The 24,090-nt window shown below is 40.1% G+C and overlaps 2 protein-coding genes across 6 annotated transcripts; one reads left to right on the top strand and one right to left on the bottom strand.

Annotated features, from left to right (window-relative positions):
- Positions 1 to 1,633: 1,633 nt before the first annotated feature.
- Positions 1,634 to 11,465, top strand: smarcal1 (SWI/SNF related, matrix associated, actin dependent regulator of chromatin, subfamily a-like 1). Of its 2 annotated transcripts, none has more exons than XM_006788580.2 (17): positions 1,634 to 2,301; positions 2,410 to 2,755; positions 2,897 to 2,947; positions 3,062 to 3,322; positions 3,415 to 3,465; positions 3,557 to 3,740; positions 3,911 to 4,061; positions 5,860 to 6,021; positions 6,107 to 6,172; positions 6,643 to 6,783; positions 7,257 to 7,475; positions 8,730 to 8,800; positions 9,016 to 9,118; positions 9,484 to 9,666; positions 10,640 to 10,740; positions 10,944 to 11,040; positions 11,145 to 11,465. In XM_006788580.2, exons 1-17 carry the CDS (start codon positions 1,996 to 1,998, stop codon positions 11,322 to 11,324), a joined length of 2,673 nt encoding a protein of 890 aa, XP_006788643.2. In that variant the 5' UTR covers positions 1,634 to 1,995; the 3' UTR covers positions 11,325 to 11,465. The 2 variants fall into 2 exon arrangements, with proteins under 2 accessions (XP_006788643.2, XP_006788642.2); XM_006788579.2 differs by having other exon boundaries at positions 1,634 to 2,328.
- On the bottom strand, positions 7,584 to 23,966 carry nme9 (NME/NM23 family member 9). Of its 4 annotated transcripts, XM_006788581.2 has the most exons (17): positions 23,794 to 23,966; positions 23,655 to 23,712; positions 23,313 to 23,416; positions 23,143 to 23,214; positions 20,683 to 20,799; positions 19,604 to 19,688; positions 19,383 to 19,465; positions 19,186 to 19,278; positions 18,523 to 18,677; positions 18,058 to 18,254; positions 17,709 to 17,853; positions 17,505 to 17,612; positions 15,590 to 15,741; positions 15,351 to 15,495; positions 14,116 to 14,366; positions 13,882 to 13,958; positions 12,063 to 13,208 (listed from the first exon to the last, which is right to left on the bottom strand). In XM_006788581.2, exons 1-17 carry the CDS (start codon positions 23,824 to 23,826, stop codon positions 13,128 to 13,130), a joined length of 1,956 nt encoding a protein of 651 aa, XP_006788644.2. In that variant the 5' UTR covers positions 23,827 to 23,966; the 3' UTR covers positions 12,063 to 13,127. The 4 variants fall into 4 exon arrangements, with proteins under 4 accessions (XP_006788645.2, XP_006788644.2, XP_006788646.2 ...); XM_006788582.2 differs by lacking the exons at positions 12,063 to 13,208; positions 13,882 to 13,958 and adding an exon at positions 7,584 to 7,760; XM_006788583.3 differs by lacking the exon at positions 13,882 to 13,958.
- Positions 23,967 to 24,090: the final 124 nt, after the last annotated feature.

The raw sequence follows: 24,090 nt of genomic DNA, 5'->3' as shown, positions 1-24,090 counted from the left end.
TCCCCTACACCAAAAGCGATTAAAGATCAAAGCCTGAAAATTTGACTGGTCATTCTCTGCATAAAATCGAATCAGGATCTGTAATTTGGGACACGACACACACACATCAAAAAATGTCTGAATACTGGCTGATTAAATAAAACCATTTTGTGTGCACAGACATTGCCAAAAGACTCTAATAATTCAAGTACAAGTACCAATGCAATTTTGTACATAAATATGGCAAAACAATTAAGAGTAATGGGAAAAAGGATTTAGGAGTTCACTTCATGTGAGTAGTCTTGCAAGGCAAGGTTTCCTTGTCTACTTGGCGTGATTGGTAGTCCAACACCAGACCCTAAACCATTGAACCTGACTGCCACAACGAATGCTGCAATTATTTTGATGTCCATGAAAATGCTACATTGTTGTGTTTTAATGCCCCTTGGTATATTTTAAATTGACCTGTCTTGAAATCTAAGTAGAGTAAGTCTCAAAAATGAAACATTTTCTTTTTTCCTCATTCTTAACTCTCCCTGTCTCTCCTCTGTCAGTGTGTGTGAATGAGTTAACCCTGACTTTGTGTTTCAGGGGTAGGATTCCTCCTGGGGTCTTTGCCCTCTGGGCTCATGCACCTTCTTCCTCGCCTGTTCATCATCATCTGTTATTTAAAGCTGAAGAAATGCTCCGGTCGATTCCCGATTGTTACATGAAATGTTCTAGTGTGGTTCATCTCCTGATGCTTTGTTCACATGTTCTGCTGTTCTTGAACTCAATAATCCCTCTTCTGTCGAGAATCCATAGTTTTAAAAATTTGGAGATGTTTGTGGAGAATATTCTGTGGAAAAGAAATATGTGGGCTTACTTGACCCTGGAACACCTTGGAAAATAATCAAAGTCTGAATAGATGTGACCTCACCATTGACATTAAACCTGTTTAACTTATTTATCCACCATACTGCATTTAAGTCCTTCTAATGTCCTTGGTTATAACACAATGTGTGGAGAAACAAAAAAAAGAAGCCAGAAAGTGAGTGGATGGGCATTTTTAAAATAAATATGTAGAAATGTAGTTGATATATGAAGGTAAGATTGTGAATGACTGCTCCTTCACTGGCTGGAGAAGAAATCATTTTATACGTCTAAACTTTCGACCATAAAATGTTTAGGCAAATTAGAGATGGTCCAGCAGAAAATGATAAAGTCAAACTATAGAAATACTGATCTAAAGTCAGCATAACAGCATAACGCCCCCCCCCCCCCCCCCTCCAAACCTCTCCATTTTCTCTTTAACTAGATGTCTTACGTAAGAAGTATTAACAAAATGTGCTTCCTAGAGCAGAAAAATACTGACATCAACTGATAATTAGAGACAAATGTAAATGTTTTACGTAAACTTCGGTAGCAATAGTGTCACCTTCATAGTGGAGAATCACAAATTGCAAAATAAATAAATAAATATTTTCCTGTTTTTTTAAGCTAACATATTCGCGGTTTTTATCAGTACAAAATGATTTTTTTTAAAGCCGTGGTAAATGGCAATAAAAACGTCCCTGTAGTCGTTGTAGTTTCTCTAATAACGTCAAGGGTAGATTATTTTTGCCTTCACTACCTGCACGTGCCGGCTTGTTTTCCTACGTCACTTCCTGCGCGCCAGATCCTGAACCAAGAAGTCGTAAACTAGCGTTAAAAGTTTCTGCTAACGATATTCTTGCAGACTTCGCTGTTTTTAGATTGCATTTTGGGGTCATCGGCTTCAGACGGCTTAAAGTTCAAGTATCTGTAATGCTACTGTGGTTGTTCCGATAATATTATGTTGCTAAGTTTGACTGTTAGCAGCCAGATTAGGGTCGCTAGCTGCTACCATTAGCAACAGAAGCAGCAGTGCAGATAACGTTAAACAAAACGAAGTTAGTAGCTCTAAAAGGCAACATGGATCTACACAGATCACCTTTTTGCAGACGCAGGGTGTCTTAGATTGTAGCCGATGTCTGCTAGATAGCTCTAGCTGTCAACATGTCTAATCAGCTGACTGCAGAGCAACAGCGAATGATTGAGGAGAACAGGCGGAAGGCTTTAGAAAGACGAGCCCAAAGACTTGGACAGGCTAACAGCACCAATGTTAAGCCCTCAGTAGGCTCCAAAAGTACTTCAGTGCAAACACAGCTCCCCAAACAGAGTCCGGATCCTGTTGCCTCAGTTCAGCACAGAGAAACCTCAGTCTCGGGACCAAAATGCTTCCCCCCTCCCTTAAAAAGGGAACCACAGAGCCAAAGTCAGCAGCAGCTGCCTGGCACTGGCAGCCACTTCAACCAAAGCACTGTGTGTAATTCTGCATCTTCAAACCAGGCGAGGTTTATGCTTAAATGTGCAGTCATTTACTGTCGGTGGGGATCGTTTTATAATGCTTCGTATTATATTTCTCTGCAGACTCTTACTAACTCAATTCCTCTGGTAAGTCAACATTTGAGGAGCTCCGTCTTGTCTCCTGAAGGAAGCATCCCCGTGGGGCCAGTTCAGGGCAAACATCAACTCTCATCCAGCAGCTCCGGAGGTGCAGTTGGCTCATTTTACAAGCAGTCCAGTAAACCTGCTCAGAGTCAAGTGGCACAGCTTTCCTCTAACCCCACCTCTACAAATGTCATACCTGCAAAAAAGCCTGCCATCTCTGTAAGGGGAAGATGTGTACCTCACACAGAAGACCGTTTCAGGGTAGAAGTGAGCTACCATGCAGGGCTTATTGCTGTTTTCAAGTCCATCCCCTCAAAAAACTATGGTAAGTGTTTGAGATGCCTACTGTGCTGTTTTGCAGCTGATATGTTACTCAGTGAATTGTGCAAAGCAATTTTAAAAAATATTTTGTATTATATACTGATTTTGCTGGCCTTTGAAATTAAAAATGCAATTTCTGCCTTAGATCCTGCCACCAAGATGTGGAACTTTAGTCTGGAAGACTACCGACAGCTAAGTACGGAAGTATTCACAGGATCTTCCATATTCAGGAGCTCAACTCATGCATGCTGCTGTTTTTAAACAAACTCTGTCTCAAATCATTACTTTTTTTCTTGACCCCGTATTGCAGTGGAGGAAGCAGCTGCCATTCCTTCGGTGTCTTTGAGACCTTTGGAGGGAATGGAAGCGGTGGACGTGGCGGAGGCCACCAGCCGAGCTCGGGACAGCACGGCCCTGGCAGCGCTGCTCAAGTTATGTAATGGCTGGCAGAAGCCCGGAGCCACTTTGCAGGGCCAGTGCATTCTGGTGTCCCAGACAAAGTTTGAGGTGGACATTGGCTACCATGTTGATGTCATTGCAGCGTTCAAGCAAATGCCAACAAAGAACTACGGTAACGGTGGCTTTATTTGATTATGTTTGTTTTTTTTGACTGTCTCTTTGCTTTTATGGTTTCTGATCTCAGATTTTTTTTGTCTGTGGCAGACATGAAAACAAGAAAGTGGAATTTTTCACTCGAGGACTATAAGAGACTCAGTGAGTAACGACACTGGCTTTATTTAGCAGGTCTACCAATGTCCCTGTTACATTTGCCATCTTGTCTTACCGCGCTGTGTTCCATACCCAGTGGATCTCCTCAGTGGGATAGCAGCAGTGGAGGTGGAGCCTCTTCCCAGGGCAATAATCCAGGCTTTCTCTGCCAGGTTTGATGGGACTGAAGCCAGGATTTTAAACGTCCCTGAGGCAGACCTCTCTAGCATCGACCCCTCTCTCACCCGAAGCCTCATGCCCTTCCAGAGTGAGGGAGTCAAGTAGGTCTCTTTGGGTAGTCATTAGTGCTCTTTTTAAGCAGTGTAGCCAATAATAACAATAAATAGTTATTTATTTGTAATTTCTTCTATGTGTGCACATTAAAAGCCACTGTTTGTGAGACATTCCAGTAATGACCTTTTATCTTAAATATTTCCTTCTGTCTCTGCAGCTTTGCAGTGTCTAAACAGGGCCGCCTCCTCCTGGCTGATGACATGGGCCTGGGAAAGACTATTCAGGCCATCTGTATAGCAGCTTATTACAAAAAGGAGTGGCCTTTGTTGGTGGTGACTCCGTCCTCTGTACGATTCACCTGGGCTGAGGTAAAAACTGTGCCTAAAGAAAAATAAGCTCATTACTTAAGAGGTGCTAGAGTTCATCGCTTTGTTTCCATTTAACAGCGTCACGCGCCGTCTTAAGGATATCCTTCTACTGTCCTTTGACTCAAACTCTGTTCGCCACATTATAATCCTGGTTTCTACTTAACTCTCTCTGCATTTGAAGAATGTTAATGTGGTTCCCTGTGGACTTCTTGGTCTTTGTTAGGTGCTTTATCTTAGCAGCGAAGATGGCAGCCTTGAATTTAATGCTTCCATTTCTTTGTCTCATGGGTGCGTTTGATAATTAGAACTGTGAAGCACTGATTTATGGTGGAGGTGTTAATACATGGTGTATTTATTTGACTCCTTTCCTTTGACTGTTTTATCCTGAAATCTAATATTTAAATGCACTGTTAATTAGTTCTTTTCAAGTTAAATGATTACTTGTTTCATCTTGAACTTTTCAAAATGGAGAAAAACATCAGTTATTTGTTACCAGATCCACAGGAAACATATTCACATGGCTTGCTTTTTATCTACTTAAAAATAAAACTGATTTTTCTGTTATGTAGGACAAAGAAAAGTAGACTGGCAAATTGTAATCTTAGGTACAGTGCTGTGCAAAAGTCTTGAGTCACCCCTCATTGACAGTCTTTGATGTAATTTTTAAAATGGTCAGTAGTTCTTCAGGCTTTCTGAAGGTCTTGCCAAGTTTTTCTTTGGGTATCAACTGCTTCATTTTCAACCCAGTCCTTGTACCTGACCAGAGGATTTCTTTTTTGTGACGCTACACAACACTGGGGTGAAACATTGTTGTCTCTACAAAGACTGTAATTTGTATTTTTAGACACTTTGTTACCATATTCACAAAAAAATCATAATTTATTCCAATTTCTTTAGTTCAGTCTGCAAGAATTGCAATGTTAATACAATTTGACAAAGGGGAAAAAATAGTACTGTTGGACCAACAAGGTGGTTCAAAGAGCTATTAGCCTCAAAATAATAGAAGAAACTGGAGAAAAAAGAAATCTCAGGCCTAAAAAACTATCTATAGCAGATGAACAGCAACTGACGCAGAACGTGAGCATGATCCATATTAATGAAGGGAAGCAGGCCAAAAAGGGAACACTGAAAACCAGTGGCAACTGGTCTGCTAGCCAAAAAATCCAAAAGGTTGACTTTGAAATATTAACATCTCTTTGTCCCTTTGTTTCTTTTACAGTTTCAGTACTTTCTAGTGTCAGTGACCATCCGTGTCTTATGTTCTGTAGCATCTATTTTTTTGTTTAACTTGCAGCAGCAGTGCATTTTCAAAACCAATTTCACTCACTTTCACAGCCACCCCCCACCCCAAAATAGGACAAAACGCAGTCCTCTTATCAGAAGTTGAAATCACAGTCACCGGATGTCATCCCATTAAAGGACACTTCCTCTGTCTGCCCTGGGTCTTATCTGCACTGTTAGTCTTGTGCTTTGGGCCAAATGTACAGCACAGCACCGGAGCTATAATTTAATGAGTTTAAACCGGGCTGACAAGCGAATGGCAAGAGAGTAAGCGAATTGTCAGTGGGCAGTTTTTCTAAACTGCATGATTGATTGTTTTTCAATGGGAGCACTCTTGCAGTGGTTACCATGAATTATTACTGGTGGAAAAACATAAATTAGCTGTTATTCACAAAGTAATGTTGGCTATAAATTTAAGAAACTGGTGGGATCCCAGTGCTAGTTAGACCAATCCTGATGCTTTGAGAGTGTTTTTTCAGTCTGTCTCTCTCACACGAACCTTTATCTTTGCCTGCAGGCCTTCAGACGCTGGCTTCCCTCCTTGACTCCTGACAGCATCAACGTAGTGGTGAAGGCCAAAGACGGTCTGCGGTCTGGTTTGATCAACATCATCAGCTATGACCTGCTGAGCAGGATGGACAAACAGCAGCCCGGAAATCCCTTCAATGTTCTCATCATGGTGAGCTTATTATTTAAACATGGCTGTTTTCAGTTCACATTCATGTTCAGGTTAAGGTTCCTCGCTGACGTGTTGTTCTGTGTAGGATGAGTCTCACTTTCTGAAAAACATGAAGACTGCTCGTTGTAAAGCAGCATTGCCTCTGCTGAAGGTACTTTTTTTTTTTCTCTCTCTCTCACTTTTATTTAATGTTTTACTGGGATTAATAATTTTGTTAGATACACCATAAGGATTGTTTGTTTTTTCCTCCTTCCTTTGCATGGGTCACAAATTAGATTTGTTATTAGATTATATTTGAACGATTTCCCTCATAATTCATTAAAATTCAGGTAAGGCCCAGATTTCAGTAAATCTGTGTGTCAGATAGCCCATAGGCTGGCTGAACAATTGATTTAATTTTGAAGGCAAACAGATCTGGGATTCTGCCATCAGACAAATATCTGTTTCTCTGCAATTTACAATTTAAGCGAACTCCACAGTCCATGCGACTATTAATATCATGGTTATTTTTCCACCAAGATTAAAAACATGTAATCAAATCAAAATATATAATTTGCTCCCATGGACTAGACTGAGTAAACAGTTCTTTGTGATCAGAGTTGTCCGTCTTTCCATCCTCAGGTAGCGAAGAGAGTGATTCTCCTGTCGGGGACCCCCGCCATGTCCAGACCGGCTGAGCTGTACACTCAGATTTTGGCCGTCAGACCGACACTCTTTCCACGCTTCCATGAGTTTGGGATCCGCTATTGTGATGCCAGACAGGTAGTCTGTTAACTATAAAGAATTTCTGCTACACTAATTGATGTTTAGTGCTGTTTACTCGTATGTGGCTGTGACTCCAGGACACATGAGACTATTAGAAGACTAGCCAGCAGATATATCTGTGCCTCGCCTACTTTGTAAAGTGTCCAGTTCTTGATCGGAGATATCTAGCATTTGCAAAATGGGTTAAATAATTCATAGGACTGCTGACAAGTACACAACAGGTTTATGAGGTTACAGTTAGTGCATGCTGTAAAACCAGTGTAAGCTTATGACTGGTGTATTGGTGTTTAAACACATGTTTGACTTTTATTAAAGCAAAATTTTGTAAAAGAAAGAAAAAAATCTTAACGTTTACATTCAACTCTTTCTAAGTATAACATTTGAACTTTTACATGCCACATTTTATTTTCCACCAGTCATTCCCACTATCACCTGTTCTTTTATTTTTTTGCCCTTCACTGCACCTACAGATGACTTGGGGCTGGGACTACACGGGCTCTTCTAATCTTGGAGAGCTGAAGCTGTTGTTAGAGGAGTGTCTGATGCTGCGCCGTCTCAAGTCTGAGGTCCTTTCCCAGCTTCCCGCTAAACAGCGCAAGGTGGTCACGGTGACCATCGATGGGATCAACACCCGCACGAAAGCTGCTCTGTCAGCTGCAGCCAAGCAGTTGGCCAAAGGACATCGCAATGTAAGTCACAGGTGTTGAAACCTTTGAAACCCAGGAAGGTAATAGAATTTGAATACTGTGTTTTCTAATCATTTCTACATAATCAGGAAATCGTAGAACTGATGGATATACTTTCAATGGACACTTTATTGAGTGTACCTTTTCAACTTCTCATCTAATTAGCCAATCACATGGCAGCAGCTCAATACATTTGTAGTCATGGTCAAGATGAGCTGGCCTGGTCTTAGTATTCCCAAAACTCCTGATTTTCCCGCACATCCATCTCTACAGTTTTCGAAGGATGGTCTGAGAATGAGAAAGTGATTATTTATTATTAAGTGAGTGGCAGTTTTCTGAAAATGCCTTGTTGATGTCAGAGGTCAGTGGGGAATGACCAGACTGGGTAGGAAGTCACTCATATAACCACTCCTTATTATAACTAGTAACAACATGTTTAACCAAGGTGTGCAGAAGAGCATCTCTGAACATACAACACGTTGAAGCAGATAGGCTACAGCAGCACTGGGCTAAAGTTCACAGGTGCAGCAAAATAGGACAACAGAAGGGTCATAATTTGGTGTAAACAGCATGAAAACGTGGATCCATCCTACTTTGAATCATTGGTTCAGGCTGCTGGTGGTGCAATAGTGTCAGGGATATTTTCTTGGAACCCTTTTGGTTCCTTAGTACCAACTGAGCGTCCTTTAAAAACCAGCTGAGTATTGTTGCTGACCATGTAATTTATGGTTGTACAGCCAAAAAATCCGCATCAATATGGACCAAAAACCTCTGAGGAATGTTTCCAGCTCTTTGTTGAATGTGCCACAAAGAGTGAAGACAAAAGCAGGTCCAAATCAAAGTGCCTGAGTGTATATTTCAGTAGTTATAAAATATCACAATATCTGCAAAAGTAGGATTTGTTTTATGTCTTTACTTGTATCGCTTGTACGCTCCCAAAATACAAAATTCATAACAAAGACTGTGACTAAAAAGACAAATCTGTTAAGAAGAGGCTGAGGAAGCTTTTTGTTAGCCCAAGGTAATCAGATGTGTTGGCTCAGTCCTCGAGCCTCAAGCGCACACAAATGCTTTTAAACGACCCAGAATTCTCCGGTCCAACCTCATTGGAGTGTTTATACTCCCCGATGGGAGTGAGTCGCTGAGCTTGATTGTGCATAATCACAGTACTCCTCCGAGTAATGGCAGTCTTATCAAATCATCAAACAGAATCTCCTGTCAGTTCTTATCTTGTGATGTTCCTTATCTCTTTTTCAGAAAATGGAAGAGAAGGAAGCCCTCCTCGTCTTTTATAACCACACAGCCGAAGCCAAGCTACAAGCCATTATGTAAGTACAGACCCTCTAATGGTGGGGATCAGTGAGTCGAATCAGCTTATATTTGATGAGCGCTGAGATTAAAATGTAAAATGAAAGAGAATCTTTTGTCAGAGCATTATGATTGCACCGCACTGGAGATAACCAAGACTTCAGATAAAGACTGAATATTTCAATGTTTCTTTGAAATGGTTCAGCTCTGCAGTATGTTGTTCTGTCCCTCTCAGGGAGTACATCATAGACATGCTGGAGTGTGGGAGGGAGAAGTTTCTGGTGTTTGCCCATCATAAATTAATCCTGGATCATATCACGACCGAGCTGGGGAAAAAAGTAAGGAAGACACATACTGATGATACCCCACACAAAGGGCTAGTAGTGGAAAGTGATGCAGCTGTGACGTAGAAGAATGAAGTTTAACTTTTTTGTTTGTTTGTTTTAAACCGGTTACTCAGATGAGATCTTTTGTGGGAGTAAACGTCAAACAGGTCAAGTCCTTCAGTAGCTGTGGAGAACAAGTGTGGGCGGCTCTGAGCACATTTGAGCTTTAGCACTACTACTATGACTTATTGTTCTTTCAAGTTTAATAAGGATGGGATTATTTAATTAATTTGGTGATTTATCTTGGTCTGCTGCAATAAGTCATTATTTTTAAGCGATTGTTTTCAGAAAATAACAAAGGTTTACTTCCTCCTCAGAATGTCGGTTTTATCCGTATTGATGGGAGCACTCCGTCAGCGGAGCGACAGCAACTGTGCGATAGGTTTCAGTACTCAGCCAAGACCTGTGTGGCGGTACTGTCCATCACTGCAGCTAATATGGGCCTAACCCTGCACTCTGCAGACCTGGTGATCTTCGCTGAGCTTTTCTGGAACCCCGGGGTGAGACATGGAAAGCTGTCCCTGCAAAACACTCCGCTGTCACTGAAATGACACTGTCAGTAACACCATTCTTTAATATTTTGGAATCCCGCTGTTTAAAAAGCTCCGGTTTGCTTCTCAGCTCACACATCAAATATAGAACAAGAAGTGTTCTAGTGCTACCGAGCTGAATCCGAAAATTAGAGGGCTACTGTATTAATACTGGTTGTCAGCATTTAACTTTTAAATAGGGAAAGGAAATTGAAAATATAAGATATGAAAGCACTTTTGTTATGAATAGATAAATTAGTTACCGAGAAGAAAAAATAAATAATAATCTGCTCTTTACAAGACAGTAAATGTGTTAATTTAATCTCTAAAGCGGAGTAATTTTAATATGGGAGTCTGTGGGGATTGACTCACGTTTTAAGCTAGCTCAAGTGGCCTTTAGAGGAACTGCGCTTTCATGAACACCACAGTTTTTCTGGTAACAGAGAACACAAAGTTACATTATGACATTAGATTATATGTTATAACCCAGCCATAGTGTGTGTTTTAGTAATCATCCATGTGTTTAGGTTATTTTTCCCTGGTAGCCTTCGAAACATTATGTCGCTCTGTTTCTTATACCCACAATGTGATAAATTCCCCCAAAACCTGAAAGGAGACATTTCCCAGAAACACACATCTTATGCAGGTTGGATTTTTTTTTTTTTTTAAATAAGGAGTCAAATGCAGAAAAAATGTGACTCATTATAAGCACATATTCAGCCACAGTTTCAGTTCCAGGTGGAAACTAGTGCTTTAATTTCAGCTGTCGGCAGATAAATTAAAAGCTTAAATAATGATTTTTCATTGATTTTTCTTCTCGAGGAGTCTTTGGCCTTTTGGGGTCACTGCAGCTAAATGAAAAGCCAGAATCATTTTCTAAAGCTGTGAAACTCCTTTGCTCTTTTTTGCTATAAAGGAAAAAGCTTTTTTTCCTCCACTGCAGGTTCTCATTCAGGCAGAGGATAGAGTTCATCGTATTGGACAAACCAGCAGTGTGAACATTCACTACCTGGTTGCCAAGGGAACTGCTGATGATCACCTATGGTATGTGTCAATCAGGAGGAAGTACTGTATGACCCAACTACAGGCATTTATGTGGCTATTCAAACTGTTTCCTGCAACATTCATTAGTCTTGGTCTGTAACAGCAGGGGGAGAAGGAGGGGTTAATGTGGGCAGACTGGTGTGCATATTGTGACAAACAGTGAGTGAAGGGCTGGACTGATATTTCTTTATGTATCATTCCAGGCCCATGATCCAGGAAAAAATGAATGTCCTGGAGCAAGTGGGTCTTTCCGAGGCAAACCTCTCGGAAACTGCAGAAAACACCAGCTTCCACGCCAAGGTAAACTGTATATTTGTACATAAATTAATAATGTATAGTGCTGTTAAGAGTTTTTATATATAGATTTATGTTTTAAAACACGCTGATTATTTCTGTTTGTCTAGGATCCTGCCCAGAGGAGCATCATGGAGATGTTCCAGAGATCATTCTCTGCGGATGACGACATGGATGAGGCCATCTTATTGGAGGCCGCAAATGACTGGGAGGACACTCCGCCTGAAACCACGTCTGCTCAGCACCACGGCACCAGTACGGACAAGCAGTGGAGCTACAAAGACCGATGATTGACCAATTTTATTGCCATAATTTTTTGGGTTTGCCCATGGAGCAAAGCCTAGTCCTACATCTCAGCTACATCATGCCTGCATTGAGTTGAAAGTTATTTTAATGGGTGAAAACTACAATAAATCTTTTTGTTTTGCTAATACAGGAAAATGTGAAGATTTTTTTTCTACCATCCTTTTGACATCCTTTAAGTTGCATGGCGGCCAGATTACATGTTTAAACTCCTTCAAGATACTTCAGATTAACTTGGATTAAAATATAGTCATTTATAGCTTTTAAATTTATAGACTGTATGTAAAAGAAGGATGTTACCACCTGTGATGTAACTGTTAGTTTATGAATTTTTGATTTGAAGCCAGAAATGACCAAATTTACATGAATGTGGCGTGCTAAATTATCAGCAAATGATGATCTTTTTTTTTTTTTTAGCAAGATAAGCCATAAACTAATACACAGTACAGACAATTCCAAATACAATAACACAACCAAAGTTTAACTTTAAAACTCAAAACTAAGATGGGCAAGAAGTCCAGTTCATTGACTCAGATTAGATTAGAGCAGCATCTATAAACTATTTAGAGCTAAGTAGGAGACTGATAAAAATATTTGTTTCACTCACCAAAACTGAGCAAAGCCTTTGTGGATCTTTTAATTTTACCACATACTAAGCCGTCTTATGAGTCACATATTTCCACTAGAGACGCTCCATTAGGCACCTTCACTATAAACTGGAAGCAGCATATGTTGGCCTGTCTGTTAGTAAAAGTAGCCATGCCCCTAATTTTAAGCTTTAACAGTCCCTAAATGGGTGAGTTTAACCTTAGTTTCTCACTGCCCTTGTGCATTTACTATGAACAGGGACATTAGTTCTTTATTCATTTTCTTAACAGATCATCCCACTCAGGGTTGTGGGTGGGCTGAAGCCTATCCAGGTTGTCATATGGTGAGTGGAGGTGTACACCCAGGACAGGCCACCAGACACCAATTTTTCATACCAGGATGAAAGCATGTTATTTAATTGGCTGAAATCAGCAATTTTAACATGAGAGGCTATGGGGATTGATTTACTTTTGGAGCCACTCTTAAGAGGGAGGACAAGCCTCAAAAGGAACTGCAGTTTTTTTTCCTTTTCCATGTTGCCTTCATTTTTCAGTCCTGGAGGTTGCCAGGTGGTTGAATTCTGAAATCCTTTTTCAAATGATCTGAAAGGAATACCTAATACTAACAATTATGTAGCTTTTTAGAGCTGTTAGATATTTTCTTTATTCATGCACCTCATTAAGGTAGCTTCAGTGTGTAATTTATGTCCCATTGCTAAAGCAATATCCCGCAATAATTACGGTAAAAGGAAAAAACTTGAGCCTAATTGCTCTGTTATGGTCCCCTGTACTCACCCCTTGCATAAACAGGAGTAACACTCTTTATACTACCTTCATATTGTTAATATTATCACAGCACTGTGGTAGTAAATTACAGGAGACAACCTAAGGTACTGATAGTGGCACAGTGTACTCACTAAAGGATTCTGTGAACACTGAAATTGTCAGTCGCTTTTTGGTGATTGTACTATCCTGGTTTTAGTCACGTAGCCCGCGGCTGCTGATGTGAGCTGAGAGAGCCATCAAACTGTCGACGGCGGTATTAAGCGAACACGACTCCACGTCTACAGTGTTTCTTGAATGTGCCGTCTTGATACGCCACCTACAAAAGGTGTAAAAAGTCTGATATATATTTGTCGTGTTTATTTCATGATTCATAGAATGACAGGCGCTCTGTTGTTCCCACGATTTTACACATTAAGCTTATAATAGAAGAGAAAACACAAGGTGTGATGATTCAGTTTGAGAGCTCTGGATCGATGCTTCCTCCTGTTTGTAGGTCATCTGCAAAATAAAGAGGGATGCTGAAGATAACTCTTCTAAATATCACTGCTAAGTAATAACAGCTTTGCTGAACAACACTGTTGCAATGTTCATAATTTATCAAACATGGGCTGCACACAGATTCAAGATTCTGTCCCCTGATCCTAATTATGCATTCAAAAAAACATGGCAACAGAAAAAAGATACAGCACACTGGAGGTGCAATTTTCCTCCGCAGGTATGAGATGGTATGACTCAATCATGATTTACTTCATTCCCTACACACAGAGAGGCTGTAGCGCCAGTTTGCATCGCAATTCCAGCAGCTGTTTGTGACATTATGGAGATGAGTGGCATTAGTTTTCTCTCAGTCAGGAGAGACACCTCTTCTTGTGCAACTAATCTTGATTGTCATTGTAAAGAGATGTATCTACTCAGTGTTCGAAGTAAACAGTAATTGTGGTGTCCCAATTTCAGTCTCTCTATAGCTACAGTGTTGCCTAACAGACAGAAAAATGTCCATTAATAAAGTCAGTAGACATACAGATACCAATACCTCATCCCTGTCTTTGTAAAGTGATGAAAATACTCTATGGCTTTCTCATCAATGCGAAAGCAGCTTAAATTCGGCAAAAGTGCAGACTCTAAAGGGTCAAGTCCCTGAATTGGGATACCCTTCTTTTTATGTGCATACTCTGCTACTGGAGATTTCTTCAGTTGAAGATTGTATAATTTCTGTGTTTTTCTCTGCAGCCTTTACTTCCTCTTTAGCTAAAGATGAACAAAAAAAACATTTATTTCATTATGATAAGAAAAATTTAGTTAACACCAAAAAAATCGATGTAAAAAATCAGCTGAAAATTGTTATTTAGAGGAAACCAGATGGTGTGACAGATGGTAAAGACTTTCACACTCATTATATGGTCACCTGAAATGGGATCGTCACTGGTGAGCTCCGCATCTGTGCTGATGTCACCGAAGATAAAACGGATCTTTTCCTCCGCGTGCTGCTCGTTGGAAGAACCATGAACTGAGTTATGGAGGATGTCAGCAGCAAAGCGAGCCCTCAGAGACTCTGGGGACGCTTCCTTTGCCTTGTTCGGGTCTGTGGGACCCATCATGGCCCTCCACTCCTCCACCGCATTTTCCTTAGTGAGGACAAGCATCATACAGGGCCCCCTGAAACAAACATTTGTGGGATATTTACACGCTGTAATGAAAATGCCACAGTGAGTGAAAGGATTGTCTTACTGTAAAGCTATCTTGTTTGGCAATATGATTCCAAACTTGCAAAGACAGAGGAATGCATCTGGTTTTTGGAAAGTTTGGATAACCAAATATACGAGGCCAGCTTTTCAGTCTGTCCTCGTATGCTGCCTTTGATATAACCTTTAAATATAATAACAAACATGACAAAATACTATTTTAATACTGAAATTACACACAAAATAATGCAGTTAAATTGTCTAGGGCAGCAATGGGAGACTTCCTATTGTTACAACAAGCACCATTTGACTGTAAGGATGAATATGGTGCACTGCAGGTAAAAAACGATGTGCAGGTGTCTCTGTTAAAACTGGGCCAGAACAGGTATCTAGGTTAAATGATGCTACTTCTTTAGGCTTTAAATAACTATATTTTAAAATGTAGCTAGGACTACTTTACACTGAAATGTGGCCGGCAAGATTATATCGTAAAAATGTGTATCAGTTAATAGCTGTTACTGACGCTCTGGAGCTCTATAAAAGCTATTCAATGAGGAGCTCTAGATTCATGTGATAGCCATCCTTATGGCATATATTAATACGATTAATCCATAATTAAGGCTAAAATTGAGCTAATATTGAGGCACTGAAGACATTTTTTCAGGCTGCTGTGACCAGCTGCACTCAACTCTCTCATTTTGTCCAAAAAGTTGTGTAACAGCCAAGTGAAGGAGCTAATCGGAGCGGAAGATAGTTCTAAAATCTCGATGTGCGATGTGGGACAAAGAATGAAACTGAGATGCACTTCGCAGCCACTCGCCTGAGGCTGCCTTGATTCTTAGCTGCTAAGATTACTGTTAAAAGTGCCATTAGAAATTGGAGTGGCAGCAGGAATTAGGGCGGGTATGCTGTAGTCACTTTGCACTGCTCTGGTGGCTGTATTCGAGAGCAGACTAACCAACACATAAACTCCACCAGCTGGTTAAAGAAAGGCTTCTCTCTGTGCTCTTTGTAAAACTCCTCAGCCATCTCCCTTGACAGCACGGTCTCCTTTAGCCTTGTTACAGAGAAACCTCGGCCACGAATCTCCTCCAAAATAGCCTCTGTCAGAATGAGGAACAAAAATATATGAAAAATATGTCAAAACAAAAGTAATGTCAAGCATTTCTGTGTCATTACAAATGAACATAAAAAGACCTCTGTGTTCCTCCATTGCATCTGGCTTGATCACTGCCAGAGTCTGTTGTTTAGGGAAGAAGAAGCTGATCTCTTGCTCTGCCTCTTCGTGGCTTCCACTGCCGTGGAGCTGGTTGATAGGCTTATTTTCCACTGCAAACTGGGCCCTTAGACTGAGTACGAGGGAAACAAAGAAGAAAATTACAAGTGTGATTGTACTGTCTGGCACCATCCACGTCTAAAAGAAAGTATTGATGGTTTCCAGAAATTATTTTCAAAGGAAAGGATGTAATTTAATGAGTAATTTTTGTGTAATTTAACTGTAATTTTCTTCACTTCTGTTCAGACTGCCTTGTTTGATTCCACTCCAGTTAGAAACCACAGAAACATATGGTGCATTGCAGACAGAGAAAGACAACAGACAATATTTAATTGTGTCAAAGCACTACTGTTTGAAAATAAATACAGATAGTTCATGCGTCTGCAAAAGAAAATGTTCATCCTTTAACAATGTCTTGGAGCAGATATATATGGGTCAGGGAATGGACAATTTATCTAAGCTTATATAAACTCAAGATCTTTGTCACTGAGGCTACCACAATCCCAAAACAGATTTAGCTTTGCTAAAGTAGCATAAAGACACTGTAATGTCTGTATGGAGCCAAAGAGAGAAGCGCATAAGCCACAGGTCTTCACAGACTGGACGGGTTCACCGTACCAAACATGCAGTTGAAATGTCGGTAGTGCATCCATCAAAGTACAGATGTATATGAATGTTAGATAGGAAGCACTTAGGCATAAATAAGTGTTTGTATGGATGCTTGAATGAGGCATGTTGTATAAAGCGCTTTGAGTGCTCCAGTAGAGTAGAAAAGCACTATGTAAGAACCAGTCAATTTACTCATTTATATAATTCCTCATTCAAACACAAACTACTCAGCAAAAAAACAGAAAACACTACTCAGATCCAAAGTATACTCATCCTGCTCTCTTCCCTCTTTAGAGTCACTTCTTTTCTTTGACTTTTAAAACATAATTTAAAATGTTGCTTTTCCAATTATCTACTCTATAAAAATATAAAGAAAAAAAGTTGTTTTTAGTTAGTTAGTCATAGTGGATGTCATCAAGTTGTATACACATTTTGCACAAATTAAAGCAAAGTCAGAAAGTACGAGTGATATATTTCCCAGTATGCCCCTCTACCATCAACTTTTCAGAAAAATTGTTTATTTATAATCAGTGGAGTGTAAAATGACTGACTACATATTTGCAGAGCTAAAATTCTATTCCATCCATCTATCTGTTTTCTTCTGCTTATCCAGGGCCAAGTCACAGGAGCAGCAGCCTAGGCAGAGAAGATCAAAACACCAAGGCTTTCCCAGGCCAGCCGAGAGATATAATCTCTTCAGTGTGTCCTGAGTCTGCCTCGGGGCCTGCACCCGGTGGGAAATGCCTGAAACACCTCACCCAAGAGTGTGAGTGTGATCAGGGTCCAAAAACATACTTACATTTAATAACTGGTCATGGTTGTGAGGTGGATGAAAGTGTATGAGAGAAAATGTGTTTAGATCTCTGTAAATGTGTGGTTAGATTTGGCTTGCAGTCTGGAGGGCTTTAAGTGGACAGCAGGACTAGAAAGTGCTTTATAAATGCCCGTCCCTTTCCATTTTCAATGACTACAATGGAATCAGACAGAATCAGACTCAAAGACACCCAGGGAGTCCCTGCACCCAACTTTAAGAACCACTTATCTAGCTGATTTTGTGTTGTTTGGCTCTTTCTGAAATTTTTCTTGACAAGGATAAAAAGAGAGGTGAAAAGAGTGCCGAGTTCTCTCTAACAAGCTGTTAGAATCTGTGACAGACAGTAGATTAGCTTTTTAAACTTCACTGCTTTTCTACTGGTAGTTTTCCTCACTGTGGTGCACATTACTCACCAGTCTGGACTCTCCTCTTTGGCTTTATTGATGTCAGAAGGACCGAGGATGGTTTTCCAATGACTTACAGCCCCTTTTCTGGCAAGAGCCAAAGCCAGCACCGGCCCACTGTAAAAATACACATGTTGTATAATCATCTGGAGTATAAAAACAAAACAAAACAAGAAAATCTCTGGATTAATTATACAGTTTGTTGAAAGTTACCTGGTCATGGTTTGGAGCAGTGCAGGGAAGTAGTCCTCCTCAACACGTTGACCGTAAAACTGTCTGACCTGCTCCTCTGACAGCATCACCTCTTTTTGAAGTGCTATTATAAAGCCAAACTTGTGGATGTGATCTAAAATCTCTTCTGCAAAATCAGGGATATGAAATAAAAAAGAAAACATAGCAGTCTACCTAAAATAAGCATGTGCATTTTCACTGCATTGTACAGTGTCATTCAACACCTTTGGTGAAGGAGTCAAGGAGCAGTCTCGCTGTTAATATGAGCTGTTATTGAAGGTGTATCTGTGCTTGCCCACGTGTGTACTTGTGCATTTGGCATGAGCCCCACCTCTGTTCTCCCTGGCAACGTCGGGGCGGATGAGAGCCAGTGTCCTCTCCACATGCTCTTCCTCCCCATCCTGCTCCATTACTGAGGCCGTCCGAAAGTTGGGGAAGAAGAAGGCGAGCTCCCTGCTGGCCTGGTCGCTGTCCTCACTACCGTGCACTGCGTTGAACAGTGTCTCTGTGCCGTATTGTGCCCGCAAGCTGCAGGAAGCCAGGGGGGAGAAAGGAGAGGAGACCAGATGGTTGCTCGGCTGGTGCTCAACCAGAGAGAAGCATAATGTTTGGGTGTGTCTGATGGAGCAGGCGACAATGTGCTTTTTGTTCCTTTTTCCAGACTCCAGATTGTTTCGCACTGTTGCAATCAGCAGTGCAGAGATAAATGTCGATGCTGCAAACAAATGTTGTACTTCCCAGAAATGATAATTTACTTAATGACACTGCATCATATGCATAATTTCCAGTAACTAACCTTTCTGGATTTTCTCTCTTGGCTTCTTCTATGTCTGCTGGGCCAATAAACTCACGCCATGCCGGTACAACTGCTGCAGATCCCTCTACCTGAGAGAGTACTAGAATATGGAAGGGACCACTGGACATAAACTGCACCAAATCCTCAAAGCACGCCTACAAACCACCAACACATACAAAGAGCAGCCGAGACACAGACACATATGTTAATGCACTGAATACAAAACCTGCAAAAACAAATACATATACAACTCATGCCCATTTATTATTTTCTCAGCAGTAGTATTCCCCAGGCTTTTCTCACATATTTTAAATTTCTGTATCTATAACAATTTGGTCTCATCAAAAACAGCACCATAAGCAAAATAGAAAAAAAAGCTGCTTACACAGCAATTCTATTTTGAGCCCCGTGCTAAAATGCAGATGGATGTGTCATGTGTAGCAAAGTAACTGAATGATTTTTGCACTGGTCGTGACTGCTCTGCTACCGGTATGTTGACTCAGAATATTAATGGCCCTGGCTAACATCACAAACATTCACTGCATCATCATCAGTTTTCCTCACTTTGACTTGAATGTCAATCTATGCAATAAGCCTCTGTCTGTGAGAAGAATTGTCTTTTTGTTATTCTATACCATTCCCCTCTATTTCGCTATACCGCACCTCTGCTGCTTTGTGTTGGTAAAAATCTCGAGCTTCAGCCTCCGTTAGCGTGCGTTCCTCATGCGCCAGGATCTCAAAGCCAGCATCCTGAATCTATCCAGGAGAATATCAGCATCAACATAATGAATTAATATCAGCAGGAAAGCTTGAGACAATCTTTTCTTCTCCCAATGTGAGCAGTGATCTTCTTTATGTACCTTCATAATAATCTCATTTGCCTTGCCGTGAGCAACGGCGTCTGGTTTAATGATGGCAACTGTGTAGGATTTACTGGCAGGGACTGCAAGAGAAGAGAAGAGCTTGAGTGATGATCTGTAATTCTGACAGAATGCAAAATATTCCACAGAATCAACAGGAAACACCAATGATAAGTAACATCAGCGCTGAAAATACTGCCAATTATATTTTTCCACAGTACCAATTACACTTTCTTCATTTTCTAAATGCTGTGGCAACTCCTCCTCTTCTTTGTTCTCCTCATCTGTCAAACCATTGTCTTTCACCTAACAAAGACACAACAAAGGAAATAAAAATAATGAATCCCTAAACATGTCTGTCTTTACATATGTGTATGTATAAACTACAGCTATGGCTAATGGTGGCTTTAGTATTATTTAACATGGCTTTATAAGCTTTATTTTCCACCCAAGAGTCACATAAGATATAGAAAAAAAACAGTAAAGCATTAGGTTCTAACTGGGAAATGTTTGTTATTTTTGCTCCAAATGTCATTTAAATATAATCTTTACTTAGCAGGATACAATTTAATATATATTCAACTTCATTACACTGTTTTCAGGAAAACCAACTGCTCTCTGCAGTCCAGAAAGCAAACAGACTGCAAATTATTAGTAAATGCCAATTTCTCCCAGGGCCCTGTACAGGTTATTTTAACTCGCCAAGCAACTAATAAATTCTAATAAAAATAACCTACAAACAAATAAATGTAATACATTCAACTGGTAGCCTTTTAAACCATACTTATTGGAAATTGTTATGTGACAGTGCAAAGAGTGCAGGCTGTCTGTTTTCCACTGAGATGCAGCAAAAGACTAATTCATACACAACTATCAGTGTCAGGCTGACAGGATTCTGACATGAACTTGGTGGTTATTAGGCTGTATTTTTACTCTAAATGCCCAAAAGTAAATAAGAAACACCTAAAAAAAAAGTTTCTGATATATTTTCTGCTGCTTGACTTAAGTGGCTAAAAGCCATCATCCACAGAAGCAATTTTGAAATACTACTGTAGGAAAACGAAACGGGTAAATAATAAAATAAACACAGACTGATTTGATTTTAGTCACATTGCTTTCAGCACTGGTAACATACACGCTGGCTTACTGTCACGTTGTTATGGACTACTTTACTTAGAACAGAAAAATTTATTAATATTAATGCTTTAACAAACCGTGACAAGGCAGCATGTCTGCAGAGAAACACTCTATTGTCCTGGCAGAAATATGTGTGAATGCATGTGTATAATGAGCTCCTCACCACTTTCCGTTCAACACCTTGCTCCAGGACCAGCTTCTCTTTGGCTAGCTCCTCCACAATCATCCTCTGAAGCATGGGAGCATTTGCCCCACGCAGTACAGCCACCAGCTCCCCACCCTGTTCATTCAACACAAGCCTAGTAATAAGTTAACATTTTTTTTTTACATTTAATTTAGCATTTATAAAATGGTGAGATACAAAAAGGCTTTAGAGGCCTATGTAAGCGATCCACAAAAATATTTAAAAATTTTAAAAAGAGAGTCTAAGCAACAAGCTTAGAGACAAGTGTAATTTCGATCAGACAAATAAATATTTCAACAGAATATATTTAATTTACAGAATATTTTTTCACCGCAAGGGGGGCATGGCTCTAAAGCCATTTTCACACACAAACTACAGGCCTGAAATTTCAGCTGCATCTGAGATATTCAACTTTAACCAGCCAGATTGCAAGTACAAAGTCTATATGCTGGTCCCATGTGAGAACAGTCTAGGTACATTAATTATTCACTTAATATACATCAAGTGAGTGGTGTCATGTTTCCTGGCTGCGCTGACTAGGCACCACCCTCAATTAAACCAAGCACATTGCCAGTAGTGAGAATGTACCTGAAGATGGTTATGTGATGCAAACGATCACCCATAACAAGACTGAATGTTGGCAAGGGAATGCCTGCATATGCTCCTAATATGGAAAGGCCTGCATGGCTCTGGCAGTGTGGGTTTGGGCATTTTCCTGCTGAAAGAGATGCTGCTGGTGTACTGCTGCAAGAATGGGACAAGTAAAAGCTGGAGCACCTCATCTCGATACTGCCATCTAGTCAGATTTCCACCAAGAACAGTTGGATCAGACATGGTGCTCTCATGAACAAGACTGCAGCAACACATGCCAGCATCCAGCATGCCAATAGACTGGCCTTGGTCAGTCAGTCAGTTGCAGCATGGTGGGACACATGACAATATTGTACATACAAAGGGTTTTTTTGTGTTCTGTGATCACTTGGCTAACCATTACAGGCTACAGGTATCATAAACTGAAATAGACTGAAATAACTAGAGACAGAAGTTGTGTATAAAAAAAAACAGAAAAACACACAAACCTGTCTAGCACAGAATAATAGTATGCTAACACTCTGTGTTTACTAAGCCAATTTTGCGACATTAAAATCCTATATTCAGCCACTGTGATGACATCTGATATTTGATTTGTATACTTTTAATAAGGCATTTTTATTTGTTTTATATTGTTTATGTTCAAACTGAAATTGAGACACACACATATATATCACTTTGTTAATCAGCTTTTATTTAATTAAATAATTCATATAATTATTAACAATCATTTAATATTTGATTTATAGGTTTACTTCTCTTTGTTTTATTGCTTTTTTTATTTTTATTTTAAAGTTAGTTTTTTTTTTATCTTTATTGAAAGGTGTTTTGTCATATTATATTGGATACTATTTAACTATATACAATTCTAAACATTTAAGCTAATACATTTGAGATTATACTTAATTTAATAAAGAAATTTCGCAACCTTTGGGATAAGAAAAGTATACTGAATCTTATCTTAGTAATAAAACACACATTTTGTCGTTGAACTATACAGTCAACTATATAGCATATAGCCAACTAGCCACATTATTAGGCATATACGACCTTACTAGTACTTGGTTTGACCCCTTTTTGCCCTAAGATCTGCCTTTATTCTTCATGGCATACATTCAGTAACTTGCTGGAAACATTCCTTAGAGTTTTTTTGGCCATATTTACATGATAGCATCACACAGTTGCTGCAGATTTCGATTTGACTGCACTGCAAATCATTCATTCCACCACATTCCAAAGGTGCTCTATTGGATTCAGATCTGGTGACTGGAGGCCATTTGAGTACAGAAAACTCATTGTCATATTCAGGAAACCAATTTGAGATGACTGAGCTTTGCAACATGATGTGTTATCCTTCTGGAATCAACCATCAGAAGATGGATACACTGTGGTCATAAAAGGATTGACATCGTCAGCAACAATACTCTAGTATGCTGTGGCATTTAAACAGTTAGTAGTTGGCGCAAAGTGTGCCAAAATAATATCTCCCACACCATTATACCACCAGCAGAATAAACAGTTGGTACAAAGAATGAATGGATGCATGTTTTCATGTTGTTTATGCCTAATTCTGACCCTACCCTCACATCACCATCACCATTTTTCCAGTTTTCCATTGTGAGCGATGCCACATTCAAAGTCACTTAAATTAGATTTCTCCCCCATTTTGAAGCTCTATTTGAACTTCAGCATGTCATTCTGACCACGCCTACTTGCCTAAGTTGCTCCTGTGTTGAGCACATTGGGTTGGCTGATTACATAGTTGTGTTACTGAGCAGTTGAATAAGTATACCTAATAGAGTGGCCAGCGACACACACACACACACACACACACAGACACACACTCACCCCATAGAAGAGGAAGGTGGGTTCACATTTCCCTCGATACCTCTCCAAAACATCAATGCTGTCTGCTTCAGCCTGCACCAAAACACACACACACACACACACACACACAATTTCAAAGGTCCTTCTCTGAAAATTTTAAATTCTTCATATTTTTTATTGAATCTTCTTACTGTGGCAAAATGAAGCAAGTCATCACCCAGTTCATTCTTTATTTTTCGCAGGAGACTAACCACAGCACGACAGGGACCACACCATTGCTGATACACATCTACGACTGCAATGAGAGAGTCAGCAACTGATTGTGTGCGTGTGTGTGTACAAGACAGGAGGACAGAAAGGTGTGGTAGGTTGGTACAATTATCACACTGAGCACAGGGGGGCAGCAGAACACAGCAAATAAGTAACGACGATGCCAGCAGTCCTTCACATCACGCTGTAACATCTTTACAACAGTTCTCGTGGAGCGTTCATTTTTATTAGGACAACAGCTCTTTTACTGATGAAAGTCTTACCTGTTAAACCTTTGGTTGCAAGCATCTCTTCCCACTGCTCTTGGTTTGTGACGGAAGCCTGGATATGAAAAGACAAACTGTTATCCCCAGGGATGATAAAAGTAGCTTAAAAAAAAACACAAAATCACAAAAACACAACCTGCAGCGTTGCCTCCTTTTTCTTTCCTGCCATTTGACTCGTAGGTCAACTTAAACGATATATTTAAACTAAAAATATAAAACTACTGAGCGCAGAGTAATATGCTAAAAAGAAAAGGATAAAGTTTAATTAGCTAAAATGCTAACACGCCGAAATGGTGCTAGCGCTTGTTTGGCCCCTTGGTTGCTAAGCAACGCCGCCTTCCGCTTCCTGGAGTCATCCGAGGCTCAGACTGTTGTACTATCTTCAATAATTAATGCTAAGGCAGGCCGCATTTTCCTCCTGCCAGGTTAATGT

Source organism: Neolamprologus brichardi, chromosome 16 (genome assembly GCF_056152115.1).
Source record: "Neolamprologus brichardi isolate AB-2024 chromosome 16, ASM5615211v1, whole genome shotgun sequence".
Taxonomy (NCBI): Eukaryota; Metazoa; Chordata; class Actinopteri; order Cichliformes; family Cichlidae; genus Neolamprologus; species Neolamprologus brichardi.
This window is presented reverse-complemented; position numbering and strand designations above follow the sequence as displayed.